Raw genomic sequence first — 14,375 nt, 5'->3', positions numbered from 1 at the left:
CAGTGTCCAATTTTAATTCACATCCCCAGGGAGAGAAAGAGCGGCGTCTCAGCGCCCGGGCAAAAGAAAAAATTCGCACACAAAAAATCTGATTTTTTTTCCAAGCAAGATGCATATGTGTGTGATGTTCGTGCAAAATTTAATGGAGTTTCAACATTCAAGGAGCGTGCGACAAAAAATACAAAAAATGGCTCTGTGAGAAAGGTTACTTTTCATGCATTGTTTTGGCCGGTTTTCTCTTTTTTGCCACGAGCCCCATAGATTTCGAAACGGGGTGAAATTTTGCACGCACGTGATGCACTCAAACATCTTCCAAGAAAAAAAATGATTTTTTTCTATTTTTTATCATGCTACTGTTCATCGGGTTCATCTGGACTAGGGCACCGAATTGGATTTTCGTCCAGAGTACTTTGTACATCTCTCTCTCGTTCTGATTCCCTTTCTCCGTTTCCTTCTCTGAGACTAGATCGTGATCGTGCCTTGGCACGAGGGTGCGGGTCCCAACGTTTTGATCATGGTAAGTTAGTAGGAATCCAGGTTTTGTATATGCATTAACACAGGATAACACAGGCAGCCGAAGAAGATTAAAGAACCAATACTAAAACTACAGCATAATTCGTTCATAATTTACAATAACCATGGAGTGGTAAATCGACCTGAAGGACTGTCGGTGATCACACATAATTTACAATAAGGATAGGGCAGTCTGCTACGACACTGATTCAAAACGCCTCAGGCATCACGTCTATATACGATAATATTAGTCGATAAACCAAAAGAACTACATCTTCGTAGAAACATCGGTCGCATTCACCACAGCTCAAGCTCAGATGAGAAGTAACCACTATTTGTTACTATTTGTTGTCCTCATGATAAAGCAGAAGGATTTAGCCTGAGTAAATGCAGCATGACATAAAGTTCAGTACAAAAGCCGCTTGATTAAGAGCAACAGAGCATATATTTCAGTGTTAAAGAGTTTCAGAAGCAGGCATAGTGACACTGAGGTCAATATTGAGTAAGCAAACCACATACAGGGCTAAACCAAAATTGACTAAGTAGGCTATTTTCCATACAAAGCAACAAAGGCAAAAATAATATGCGAGGAGATTCAGGTAAACCTTGCGTATCGGATACAAAATATATAGCATTTATAGAATCATATATCAGTCACAAAAAAAATCAATTCATTGGTATAGTTATTGGATCTATCTAATTAAAAAAGGCAGCAAACAACATATAAATTCATTAGAAATAGATGGCATTCCATATAGCAATACACCCAAAAGGAAAAAGAATGGAAGATATGAGATTAGGTACAGCCAAGGGAAGAGTTTCATTACCAAGAGATCCTGCATAACCAATCTGTGTCATCACAGATATAGCCTGCTCCAAATCCTTTAACACCAAGTGCAAACTGTAACCTGCTCCAAAGGCTACTGCTTTGTGCTCTGTTTTATTTACTGTGTGCTCTGGAAAACAAAAATAAACAAAGGGTCATAGGCCCGGAACACAAAATATTTTTCGATAAAGTTTACACTTAATAGACACAATTAATTACCAAATTTATCATCATTTTTGGTGAACATTAATAAACAGCGGACTCATGGTATTGGTATGTAAGTAATTATCTCCATAAGAGCTTCACATGCACGCAGACAACAGTGTAGTAAATTGGATTAGATGATATGCCTAGCAAATAATCTAAAGGGCCATAGATCTATCTTTTAAGAAGGTTAGTACAGGTGAGCTGGCTGATTCTATGGCCATCATCATCGACATTATGTTATAGCAAAAGATATCTCCACGAATTAAGCATATATATGTGAATGACAGAGATATATATTGCGTAAGAAAGTCAGATAACTGTGAGATGTAACATAATGTACATGTAAGTGATCCATGACTGCAGCTAAATTTCATAAGAAAAAAAGGACACTATTGAGTAGGCAATGAAGCACTAATATTACAGAGTAATCTTTCCTTGAAGCCGCACACCATGTAGGCATAGATAAATAAGACTGGGGATTAAATCAAAAGAAATTGGATGGGAGAGAGAGAGAATCGGAACCTCTTCCATCTTTCTATATGTTGAATCGCCATAGCCATCGTAGTTTTTATGATTTCCGTCGCCCCTTCCAAAAGTAGCTCAACCAATTATCTCATCAATCATTGCTGACAACGCCTCGTAAAGCTGAAACTACAAATGGGTTTTGCCGTTTTCCTTGAGCTCACACCAACATTAGTACCTGCAAAACAACTCATATACAATCCAATGTCAAGGCGAAGACAAAGAAAAGAAAATTTAAAGAAAAGGAGATAGCTAGAACCCAAGGAGCAGCTAACCAAAAGTGAAATAAGAGGTAGAAAAGAAGACAAAATCCAAGCTAAAATAATCCTGATCAGATCCACGATGCAGTCCAACACCTCACCAAATCCAAGTGGCACCAAACATGATTTACAAAGTATGAAACCAATTGTTTATTGTCCTTTCAAGACCAGTTGCAATAACAGTAGTTTGATAGCTTAAATGGCAGGTCGTAATCAAATAAGCTGATTTTTATGATCAAGTGTATGATGAGAGGACTATGAAATGCATGGATGGCTTTGTTACCCGGATGCGGGCTTTGTTACCCGGATGCGGTGCTGTTTATCGTTTTTGTTGTAGACAGTTAAGACGTAAACCATCTGTAGGAGAACAAATGAGCAAAGAAAATAATTAGAGTGCAATACCAAAGGGCATGGACATCGTTGCAGATTGGTAATCAGAATCTCAAACACTAAAATAAGTTGGAGTTTCTTTGCTTTAGCTGTACTTGAAGGAACAGACCTCCCAAGGAGCAAACGATCATACTATGTCTGTCAGTGACAGCAAATAATATATTCAGACCTCCTAAAGACGCGACTTCCTACACATCCTTGATCTGAAACATTCACAGTTTGTACTTTCAGTGATAGCAACTCGTAAATTCAGTTCACACTTCAATTGTTCAGGAAAAAATCATTCCAGTGTCCCTGACACACACTAAATCTTGTCATGCAGATAATTAGATGCAAATGCCACGAAAATTATCAAAGGAACAGTAGAAGAGAGAACCAGTTACTTGGATTAGGATATAAACATGCGCCAAAGCAGAGCATAACTTCATAAATGTGATTATTTTCAGCATCATCTCCTAGAGGAAGAAAAATTCAAAGAGGCCGCTATATGTACAGATAAACACATTGGTGTTTGCCACACAGGTCTAGCAAGCCAGCAATGAACCATGTGCCTAATCTACTATAAATATAGTGTCCTTTATATCTGATTACAGGACACAAGCAAGATCGTGATCCTCTCTCTCCATCTCTCAACCAAAATCTTGATTCCACATTATAGTCTGCACAACAATCCTATCACTCAAATCTATGGTACAGTTGCAAGCTATGCCATAATAAATGGAGAGGAAATCTCAGATCAGCGGCTAGGAGGGGGTTGACGAGAGCGATAGGAAGAGCACCTGAAGGACGATGGCAATGGCGATGTGGATGGCCGTCGCTCCTCCCGGTGATGGTAACGCACCAAGTAGCAACAACAGTAGTATCCTGAACAATTCCTGCTGCAATTCATGTGCTTTAAAGCCTCAATCCCCCACAACAATCCACAAAAATGAACTGATCATTGGCATTGTAAGCTGCATCGAACACGTTGCCAATCTGATCGCCACACCATGGTGCGTGATGGCACCTGACATTTGCTCAGCGTCGCTTGCTTGACGATGACGTTTTTGGCTGGTTCCTTGACGCTGGAGGAGACAATATCGACGGCACCATCAAGCTGTTGGCCACCTGCATCTATCAGTTCACATGTCAGAATGACAAGTAGACTGAATGTGTTTAGTGGCTGACTTCTGGTTCAGGAAGAAGTTGCTAGGTGAACACGATGTACCATTTTATTGGAAGAATCACCATCGTAGATCTTGGCTTCATCCCTGGTCTGCTCCTGCTCATCTTTCTGCGGGTTGTCGCTTCACATTTGGGAACGCTACCTCGTTTTGGGCCTGTAAAAATCAGAGCAGAAAACCATGAATCTGAAACATTCAGAAAAAGGCCTAGCAAGAACAATGGTTTTCCAGTGTAAACTTTAAGCATGTAATTAATCAGTCTGCACTTCCTTCCGTCGTAAGACATGGTAGGATACGGCGCCTCCTTGTAGGCCACGTGCTGAAGAACTTCAATGCAAACTTGTGTGGATTTTAAACCAAGTCAGGAACGAGCAGCAGTGTCTCCTCCATCCAAGAACCGTCGTGAGAGAGAAGGAGGGAGAAGGGGGAGGGTAGTAGTACCGGGAGTGAGCTGCTGCTGGGTGTCGTCGGGGACGAAGGCGCTGCCGTGGAGGAGGGGGGCGGCGTCATCGACTTTCGTCCGCTGCCTCTCCCGTTGGGCACCAAGGAGGAGAGCGAGGCTATCTTGGGAGCGGAGAAGGCGACGACGGCAAATCCAGAAAACATAGAAGAGGATGGAGTGAGGACGGCAAAGAGGGCGAGGCAGAGGGCGAAGCGGAACGGCTGCTCACCGGGGAGCTCCTGGTCGCTGGGCTGCGCGGCGGCCTCTGCGGCCCCCTCCTGCCGGCGATGGAGGCGGCGCACGACCCAGAGCAGTGCGACCACCTCGGCCTTCGCGAGCGCGAGCAAGCCACCCGACCACCGCGAGCGCCAGTGCCGACGCCGTCATCTCGGTGGGTTTGGAAGGGGAGGGGGCTGTGGCGGCTGCGGAAAGCGACGCGAGCGGCGGCCCCTCCCGGCGATGGCGGTGGCGGCTGAGGAGAGGGGCGCGATGGGGAGTGGAGGAGAGAAGGAGACGAATGAGAGAACGACAGGGCAAGCCGCTCCCCTCCCCCACCCCATAGCCGCGCGGGCCAACCACCGCACAGCACGCACGCCCTCGGAAGCGAAAAGACCGGAATACCCTCGGCGGGGACAGGATATAACGTGCGGTGGCACGGGATATTTACCGCCGGGTGCACGCGACGAGCCGCACGAGACGTTTTGCTAGACCCAGTCACCGACAGACGGGACCCACGCGTGAGCTACCCCACAGATCAGCGAGACCGGAACGAGTCCACGAAGTGACAGATAACGTGGAAGGGCGGTAACTATTCATTGCTACAGCGCCTTTTTTGATCCGGCGGCCCAGATCGTCCAGAGGCTTGATCCAACGGCTAGAATCGCATCAGGAAAACGGATCGGACGGCCAGAATCTGCTGAGCTCTGAGGAGGCGCGGGAAGCGCTGGATCTCTTATTTCTCGATTTGTAATTGGAAGAGAGACAAATTTGCGGCCCAACCCGATAGACTCCCTCACGGTTTCGTGGGGTGGGCCGAGCGCACCGTGAGGGAGTCCGGCCTGAGCCAGGCCAGTGTCACTCTGCTGCCACGGTGACGCCTCACCGCTTCCATCGCCGACGAAACCACGGAGCGCGCCCGCGGCGGATAAATTTGGGCGCGGGCGGGAAGGAGACGAGAGAGAAACCCCACAGACCGCTCCAAACCCCACCCACGCCCCTCCCCCACAACTCCGCCGCCGCCGGTCGCCATGGAGAGGAAGCAGGCCGACTACAGCAACCTGGTAAGCACCCCGCCGCCCCCATCCGATTCGATTCGCCCCCGTTCAGCCGTGGACCTGACTGATTTGGCGAGCGGCGGCCGTGCGCGTGCAGGACGAGAGGTACACCATCCAGGGGGAGAGGTACCAGGGTCAGCAGTACAGCCACATCTACTACACCCGCCTCCACCACATGCGCACCCTCCTCCACGTCCTCGTCCCCTCCCGGAAGCCGCACCTCCCCGGTACGGAATCCCTCGCTCCCCCCTCCCCATTGATGTTGAGCATGACTTGTGTGCGGGTAGTAGTCATGGACAGAAATTGTTAACAGTCGGTGTCTGCTGTGAATTTGTGATACAGTATGTGTGGTTGTTGAGTTAGGGTTTCTCTGCTGGAATGTTGCTCTCTAATCCATGAACAGTTTGATTATTGGTGGCTCCACAAGATTTGGCAAGTGCAGTTGTCACTTGTGAGTGTCGAATTTTAGGCCCTTTTGAGCTCTGTTTAGGTTAAGCAGCTCCGGACATTGATTAGCTGATTAGGGTCTCCTGTCCTGGGTGTGTTCAGGCTCATGTCTAATTTAGTTTGTCTGCTTTCATAAAGTTCCGGAACTGGTAGCTATCAAATGCTTTGGTTGGTGTGCAATTGAAGTTGGGGTGAAAGCCATTTCACTTGGCTGTAGTGCTATGTGGCATACGATCTTTTCAATGGAGTTAATATTGCTAAGAGCACCATCATTTTGTAGTTAGAATCTAGGAGTATGTTTACAGTCCGCCTCCTTGTTAGCAAGATTGGAAATTTGGATCCAGTTTCCGGGGGTTAACTGATTCGAATCCTCAACATGAGTTTTTTTTTTTTTTGAAATAGAGAGTTGTATTAATTAAAGTAGAGAAACATAGTTCGTACAATCGTGCAAGGCCTCACTCAACACGCAGGTTGGCACAGAGCCTTGCATAACCCCACCACGCAACTCTCTACGCCCCAACTGGGCAAGGCTATGAGCTAACCTATTGTCTCTTCTATCTACTTTGCAAACTTTTACTTCTCTGTTCCCTTTCATGGCTTGAAACTCCTTTACAATTGTTGCAACCTCCGATCTATCAATAGACGAGAGGATAAGCGCCTTTGTCACCGAGCTGCAATCTGTCTCGATGATTAAGGGTAGATTCGTCGCCGACATTGCCATCCTTAGTCCTTCTAGGCAAGCCATGGCTTCCGCGCAGTCCGCTCCATTGCACCGCGGTATATAATCCCAAGCTGATAAGATAATTCTTCCATCATGATCTCGAATCACAGCTCCCCAGGCTCCGCTCCTATTTTCCTCCAAAAAACTTCCATCAACATTGACCTTAGCCCATCCGAGCTCTGGCATTGTCCATCCTTTTTCCTTTGTATGATGATGTTGTTGCACCGATGGCAAGTTAACCATCGGACTTTTCCCTTTTCGATCTATCTCAGAAGTTCCCTCCGCAATCAAGCGGATGTTTGCAAGGTAGTTTTGCAGAAAACGAGCAGAGTGGGAAATTTTCGCTTTACCTTTTGCGAAGATCGCGTCATTTCTATGGTGCCAAACACGCCACCAAAATAGCATAAATTTTTGTTTCATATCTTCACTCACCTTATCTAGCAAGATTAGGACCCAATCCCTTCCAGTATATTCTACTTCCTGCTCAGGGGGCAGGTTCCATGCCTCCTTGAGTTCGTGCCACAAGGCCCTTGCAAATGTGCATCGATGTGCCATATGGAAGCCTGTTTCATCCTCGGCCCCACATACATTACAAATCGGGGTGAGGCCTGGGATGCGACGAAATCTATTTGTTTGAACCGCCAGTGACTCCGATGCTAGTCTCCATGTAAAAATACGTACTTTTTGGGGTACATTTGTCTTCCAGATATTATTCCAAATACTGCGATCTCCTTGGGTATTGTGGCTGGACCCAATCACCCCAGAACCCTTTTCGTCCATGGCTAACCGATATGCGCTACGAACACTGAAAATTCCATTTTTTTCGGGCTGCCACACAATATAATCCTCATCATCATAATTTGGTAGTCGGATACTTAAAATATCATTTGCGTCTTCGCGTGTAAATATACGCATGATGTAGTCCTCCTTCCAAGCGTGACTCTCCTGGTCGATGAGGTCTGCTACCCACCGAGTTCGGGACCTTGTTGGGTTCATGTTTATTTTCATGTTTCCTCTCGGGATCCAATTGTCTCTCCAAATGCGAACACTATTTCCGTTGCAGATGCGCCAAATACATCCTTTTTTAAGGAGTTCCAAACCATGCATGATGCCCTGCCAACCCGGCGACGCATTATGAATAAACGCCGTGTCTAGCAGATCAGCCCCATGGTAATATTTTGCCTTAAGTACTCTCGCGCACAAGCTGTCAGGATGTGCAATCAGTCGCCAGGCTTGCCTAGCGAGAAGAGCTTGGTTAAAAACTTTAAGATCTTTGAATCCCATACCTCCTTGGCTTTTACGTTTTGTAAGTTTCTCCCAACTCAACCAATGGATACGTCGGCGATCTTCATCATCTCCCCACCAAAAGTCTCTGGTCATGTGCATGAGCTCCTCACAGAGGGTTGCTGAGAACTTGAAGACACTCATTGCAAAAGTGGGAATCGCTTGGGCCACTGATTTAATTAGTGTCTCCTTAGCTCCACTGGAAGAATATTTTTCTGTCCAATCATTCATTCTTTTCCTCGCTTTATCTTTTGTGTGCTTGAATTTCCCTTTTACCATACGTCCTTCTGGAACCGGCAAACCCAGGTATTTCTCCTCAAAAGTCACCGTTACTACATTCAGGATATTTATTACGTCCTGTCCATCTTCTTGTGAGCATTTGTTTCCAAGGAGCAGGGAGCATTTAGATGGACTTATTAGCTGTCCAGTGGCTCTCTCATAGTTGTCCAGGATGTTCTTTACCTTATTAGCCTGATCGCTATTAGCTTTAAAAAATAACAGGCTGTCATCCGCGAATAAAAGGTGTGAGATACCAGGGCTTTGTCTACAAATTTTCAGCTCCTGTAATTCACCCGTTTCCACCTTACTCTGTATTAGCTGTGAGAGCCCATCAGCGACAAAGAGAAAGAGATAAGGGGACATTGGATCTCCTTGTCTCAATCCACACGTAGGCGTGAAGCTTTGCAGCAGGTTCCCGTTGAAACGAACAGAGTATTTTACTGTTTTCACACAAGTCATGATCCATTGTATCCATTTTTCTGCAAAACCTAATCTTTTCATCGCCCCTTCAAGGTAATTCCAGTCAACTCGGTCATAGGCCTTTGCGAGGTCTAATTTGTATGCACAATATTTTCCTTTTGCGTCAGAACTTCTTTGAATACTATAGATACATTCAAATGCAATCAGAGCGTTGTCCGTAATCATTCGCCCTGGGATGAAGGCACTTTGCGTTGGGGCTATCAAATCATGAAGCAGTGGTCTCAATCTATTTACCAAACATTTTGAAACAATTTTGTACACTACATTGCATAGGCTGATAGGCCTATAATCTTTTAGGGAGCTCGGGTTTTCCTTCTTCGGTATTAGCACTATAACAGTATTATTTACTCCTTCCGGCATGACGCCCGAATTGAAGAACTCTTTTACTGCCTTGATCACCTCATTTTTCAGAGTACCCCAATGCCTCTGATAAAATCTCGCAGGGAACCCATCTGCGCCAGGAGCCTTCAGAGGACCTATTTGGAACAGTGCATTACTGATCTCTTCATCGGAAAATTCACTACACAACATTTCATTTAACTGCTCTGTGATTAATGGTTCAATCTTATCTAAAATAATATCAGGTTGTACTCCCTGATTGGCTGTGTATAAATTCTGAAAAAAGGATGTAGCAAGTGCCTCCATCTCCTGAATATTATCCGTCATGGTACCATCATCCTTCTCCAGCTGACTAATTTTATTTTTCTTCTTCCTCCAAGTCGCCTTGCGGTGAAAAAAATCTGTATTTCTATCACCATCACGGAGATAATCCATCCTCGATCTTTGTTTCCAGAAAAGTTCTTCCTTCTCTAGCAGACTATCTAGCTCCTTTTCTAGCCTTTTTTGAATCGCTTGTTTATTCGGATTATTGCTATGTATTATAGCTTCCAGTTCCTTCCTTGTCTTTTCTATCTTCCTTGGGACCGAGCCCACTGTCTTATTACTCCATAAATGGAGTGCGTCCATCACCCCCTCCAGCTTGGATGTTACGTCTCCTAGGTTCGTTGCCTGCCTATGCATGGTCCAAGCAACCTCTACTTCATCTGCTAATGTTTTTTCTTTTTCCCAAAAAATTTCATATCTACAGCACCGGCGACCTGAGCTACTCCCCGATGATTTCTGTGTGAGACTGATTAACAGGGGTGTATGATCTGAACGCGAGGATACAAGATGTCTTACCTGACAGTTCGGAAATATGTTCGACCACGCTGGGCAAGCCACCGCACGGTCAAGTCGCACCTTGACGTTACGTCTGCCAGATTGTTTGTTATCGTAAGTCCACGGCGTGCCGGAGAAGCCGAGGTCATGAAGGTCACAGTGTGATAGAATTTCTCGAAAATCCATCATTTGTCGTTCCCCTCTTTTTGTTTCAGAAAAGTGTTCATTTTGGTACAAAGCTTCATTAAAATCTCCGGCCATTAGCCAGGGAGCATCAAGCATAGGTTTTATTCTTTTTAGCAAAGTCCACATGTGGTGCCTAAGGTGTGTGCGAGGCTCACCGTAAACAAACGTGCATCTCCATTTATTATTTTTTGGCCATTCATGAACAATTACATCAATGACTCGACTCCCTATCTTAAACAACTCGACTTTGACATCCTCATGCCAGAAGAGGGCTAGACCTCCCCCCTTCCCTGGCTCATGAAAGGATACTACATGTTTAAGACCTAACCTCCAACGTAAACCTTCTACTACGAATTTATTTTGACGAGTCTCCGACAAGAACAGGAGCTTTGGTTGATGAGCATGCACGAGGCGAGTAAGTTCTTGAACTGTCCGAGGGTCGCCCAAACCTCGGCAGTTCCAACAAAGGATCGTCATGGCTCCTGACAGGCGCGTTCCTCCGCGCCTGTCAGTTGACCAGCGGCCCCAAGGCTGGTTGCCTCCCTTTCAGCTTGCTTCTCACTGCCATCAGATTGCAGTCCTTCTTCTGTCGACCAAGTGCCACGGCTCCTCTTGCTGCTCTCAAAACTGAAACGGAAGTTTCCACCCTCATCCAGCTGCATTGGGTCAAGGTCTTCCACGCCACGCTTGCCAAGTCCCGTCATCTTGCCTCCTACCAACAAGTCTACGTCTCCCACTCCTGGGGCATTCGCATGTACTAATGGATCACCCCCCTGAATGTTTGCATAAAGTAGCTTTGTGGAGTCCGTCTCGCTAGATCCTTGATGGCACTCTGCATGTGTCCTACCACCTGTATGTTTGATCACCTGTCCCTGATGTTCATGCTCAATCCTGCTATGTGCATCCGCGCACACCTCTGTTCCTATGTTCTCTCTTTTTGCTCTTTCCTGACGCTGACTTAACATGAGTTTTGGTGTTGGTGTAGTTACATTTTCTTCATGCTAGTGGATCGCACAACATCTGCTCTCCTTTTGTGAATTAAGAATGAATTGTAGTCACTCCTTTTTCCTACCTTGCAGTCACTACAGTGCTTGGACTCGAAGAAGGAAAAGATTGTGTGCTTGTTGGGACTTTATACAAGCACATGAAACTGAAGCCTTCTATTCTCGATGAATACTCAAAGGAGGTAATGTAGCATTATGGTAGTGCTTCCACGGGTTCTTATACGATTCCTGTGTGTAAAAAATCTGATGTGCTTCTGCATGAACTTTCTGTGCTGCAGAGGTCGGCAATCCCTCTTGTTAAGCCACACAATTTCATGCATTCTGATGATAATCTTATTCTGGAAGATGAAAGTGGAAGAGTTGCACTTGCAGGAGCCATACCTCCAGCAGCTTATGTGACTGGTAAGTTTGACTGTCACTTAAAAGACTTGGCATGCTGCAAATTCAGGGCTTGTTTCTTTAGCGCTGTACAATCTGTTCTGTACTTTTAACCAGGATGTCATATTCTTCGGAATAACACTTGATCATCTACAGGAGTTGTAGTAGCTCTTCATGGGAAGGAAACAAGTGCTGGCAACTTTCTTGTTGAAGATGTTATGGAGGCTGGTCTTCCTCCTCAAACTGTGTTGCCCAGCATAAGTAATATTTTCTGTATTCTGCAGCGCTCATTCCTGCATATTTTTCCATGTTGCTATAAATTTCCAGTTGTGTTAAAATTGCTCTGGAATCACATCCATTTCTGTTACAGATGAGGACAAGTATGTTGTTTTTGTGTCGGGATTAAGTGTTGGGAGCAGCACATTCAATCCTCTGCAGTTCCAACTTCTTATTGACCATATCACTGGGCATTTGGGTGATGAAAATGTATGTCATTTGTCATCATAAATCTAAGAATTATTATACTCGAGCGAGACACTAATTCTGATGATCTCTCATGAAATTAATTAGGAGCAAACCATAGCATCGAAGATAGTTCGTGTTGTGGTTGCTGGAAATTCAGTACATATTGCACCAAGGTTCTTGAATGGCCAGGTAATGACATTGCATTTCACATGTTTTCTGGCTACTTTGTGAAATTGCTTAGTAGTATGTATCAATCTTTCAGACAGTAGCTGCAAAAGATCAACCAAGGATAGCTGAGCCAATCAAAGAACTAGATATAATGCTGACTCAGGTTCAACTGTTTTACCTTTTCCCATCAAAATTTTGCCAGTGTGACTGCTCCGGTCTCTGTTGTAGATCTTGATGTAACCCCATTTCCTCTGCAGCTGGTGGCGTCATTACCTGTAGATATAATGCCAGGTTGTAACGATCCAGCGAATTTTGCTTTGCCTCAGCAGGTGGGTTCTTGATGCTGATGAATAGCTATTGAACTGTATATCAGTACCAATCAATGGGACTAGTTTCTTTTGAGCATGCATAACTAACTCATTTCTTAATTTATTTATTGTAGCCTTTGCATAGATGCCTTTTCTCTGGAGCATCCACCTATAATACGTTTTCATCATGTCCGAATCCACATCAATTCGATCTTGACAATGTCAAGTGAGTGGCACTGCTTCTTTAACTATCTATAAATGAAAACAACTTGGAGATTTTTATGCAAGAAATTCTGTATGCAGGTTTATTGGAACATCTGGGCAGAACATAGATGACCTCTACAGGTACTCGGATGCCAAAGATAGGCTGGAATTCATGGAAAGGACATTGAAATGGCGCCATCTTGCTCCGACTGCACCGAACAGCCTAGGTAACTCACTAGGCATTTCAAACTTTGGTGCCTTAGTGGTAATGATGATATTGTTGGGTAAAATGACCTAGTGCCGTTATCATCATTTACTTATTCTACCTGAATTTCATGGTTTAAATGGTCACTTGGTAGTTGCATTATCTTAGGCTAGATAATCCTTACATACCTATCTGTTTTATCCAGGATGTTATCCATACACAGACAAGGACCCTTTCCTCGTCGAAACCTGCCCCCATGTTTACTTCGTCGGGAATCAAGATAGATATGAGACTCGACTGTTAAAAGGTACCGCTTGAAGCAAAATTCATATGTTGTTTCAGCACCCAGCTAAACACCCTTGTTATCCAGGAACGGAGAAGCAGCAAGTCAGGCTAATCAGCATTCCAAGATTTTGCGAGAGTGGAATCGCTGTCATGGTATGTACCAATGGTAGCTCTACATTTCCCACGTTTATAGTCTATCAATGGTTTGATTTGTTGCTTTTCCACAACAATAACAACTGTATAAAGTAAAACAGAAGGCTAGCTATGAAACCATAAGTTCCATTCCTCTGTTCTGTTTTTATTACCACCCGTGGTTGATTTTTGTATGGAATGCGTGGTGGTAGTTTGCTGACAAGCATATCTGCATGTTGATACAGCTCAACTTGAGGAACTTGGAATGCAGCACCTTGAGCTTCTCAACGAGCTTCGAGGACGCCTGACTTTGCTCCGTGTATGGAGCGCACACAAGAGGGTCTGCTTTATGCAGAGCTTAATCTTTTGTAACCTGTAGAGGCTTATGCAAGGGCCACCGTGGAAGGATGTTTTGTAGACAAACAATTCTTAGACGTGTGATGACCTAGGTTTCTCCAAATTTACCTGTTGGTAGCCCTGTGCTTGGTTGTAGCTAGCAAACAAATGGAAGAAGCTCATGCTTGTTTTCCCAGTTTCCATCGACTGATTCATTCGTCAGATCTTGTGTCCTGTTGCCATCGGTGTTGGCAAATGTATCAGTCTCCTCCGAAACAGATTGTGTTCTTGTGTAGTATGCCTGTCTGGAAGCACATCTGTGGGTATCCGGCAGATGCGTTCGCCAGGTTGCAGAATATCCGAGAGCATATTCAGATTCTCGTTGGTGCAAACGGCCACCTGTTTTATCCATAAATGTACTGTTATTTTTGTGTTAAAAAAAAGGCGGTGCTACCTGACGTTTAGTTTGCATCTCCAAGTGAAAATTCTTGAGAAGCAGGAGCACTCTTTAGGTCAGAATTTATAATCTCATCATCAAGAAATGAAACTATTTTTTCCCGCAAAAAAAGAAAGAGAAATAATACTATTTTTCTCTGCGACAGCCTCTCCTGATCTTGAAACCCCAAAACCTGTGGCTGCAGCTCGTCACGCACAGCAAAGTGCCAAAACCAGAGCAGGAGCTGGACCGGCTAGACTACTGAACCAGTCCGCGCTTGTGTGTGTTGCGCCCTCGCCCTG

The 14,375-nt window shown here is 44.9% G+C and overlaps 2 protein-coding genes and 1 long non-coding RNA gene across 9 annotated transcripts in view; 1 reads left to right on the top strand and 2 right to left on the bottom strand.

Moving 5' to 3' along the window:
• Positions 1-584: 584 nt before the first annotated feature.
• LOC123093570 (uncharacterized) lies at positions 585-4,859 on the bottom strand. 7 transcript variants are annotated; one of them, XR_006445414.1, is made up of 8 exons: positions 4,323-4,858; positions 3,926-4,037; positions 3,498-3,831; positions 2,828-2,921; positions 2,612-2,685; positions 2,069-2,246; positions 1,341-1,469; positions 585-892 (listed from the first exon to the last, which is right to left on the bottom strand). It is a non-coding gene; the product is annotated as an uncharacterized lncRNA (long non-coding RNA). The 7 variants fall into 7 exon arrangements; XR_006445413.1 differs by lacking the exon at positions 2,828-2,921 and having other exon boundaries at positions 4,323-4,445; positions 4,553-4,857; XR_006445411.1 differs by lacking the exon at positions 2,828-2,921 and having other exon boundaries at positions 4,323-4,441; positions 4,553-4,857.
• Positions 4,860-5,317: 458 nt separating this feature from the next.
• On the top strand, positions 5,318-13,932 carry LOC123093569 (DNA polymerase delta small subunit). Its single transcript, XM_044515554.1, has 14 exons — positions 5,318-5,603; positions 5,695-5,824; positions 11,232-11,338; positions 11,435-11,558; positions 11,691-11,795; positions 11,905-12,020; positions 12,105-12,188; positions 12,262-12,330; positions 12,425-12,496; positions 12,610-12,701; positions 12,779-12,906; positions 13,090-13,191; positions 13,255-13,322; positions 13,547-13,932. The coding sequence occupies exons 1-14, from the start codon at positions 5,571-5,573 to the stop codon at positions 13,607-13,609; spliced, it is 1,293 nt and encodes a 430-aa protein (XP_044371489.1). The 5' UTR covers positions 5,318-5,570; the 3' UTR covers positions 13,610-13,932.
• LOC123090282 (molybdate transporter 1) overlaps positions 13,857-14,375 on the bottom strand; it is a 2,075-nt gene continuing 1,556 nt past the window's right edge. The window contains exon 2 of the mRNA XM_044511659.1: positions 13,857-14,036. Within this exon, the coding sequence (XP_044367594.1) occupies positions 13,857-14,036 (180 nt within the window). The remainder of the gene's footprint in view (positions 14,037-14,375) is intronic.

The sequence above is a fragment of the Triticum aestivum genome, chromosome 4B (assembly GCF_018294505.1).
Source record: "Triticum aestivum cultivar Chinese Spring chromosome 4B, IWGSC CS RefSeq v2.1, whole genome shotgun sequence".
Taxonomy (NCBI): Eukaryota; Viridiplantae; Streptophyta; class Magnoliopsida; order Poales; family Poaceae; genus Triticum; species Triticum aestivum.
This window is presented reverse-complemented; position numbering and strand designations above follow the sequence as displayed.

Bases quoted from the DNA above. Each gene is read 5' to 3' on its own strand.
- LOC123093569 (XM_044515554.1), top strand. From the start codon at position 5,571: ATGGAGAGGAAGCAGGCCGACTACAGCAACCTG. The intron at 11,559-11,690 runs GTAAGTTTGACT...GATCATCTACAG, and splicing joins TCCAGCAGCTTATGTGACTG to GAGTTGTAGTAGCTCTTCAT. The intron at 11,796-11,904 runs GTAATATTTTCT...TTTCTGTTACAG, and splicing joins AACTGTGTTGCCCAGCATAA to ATGAGGACAAGTATGTTGTT.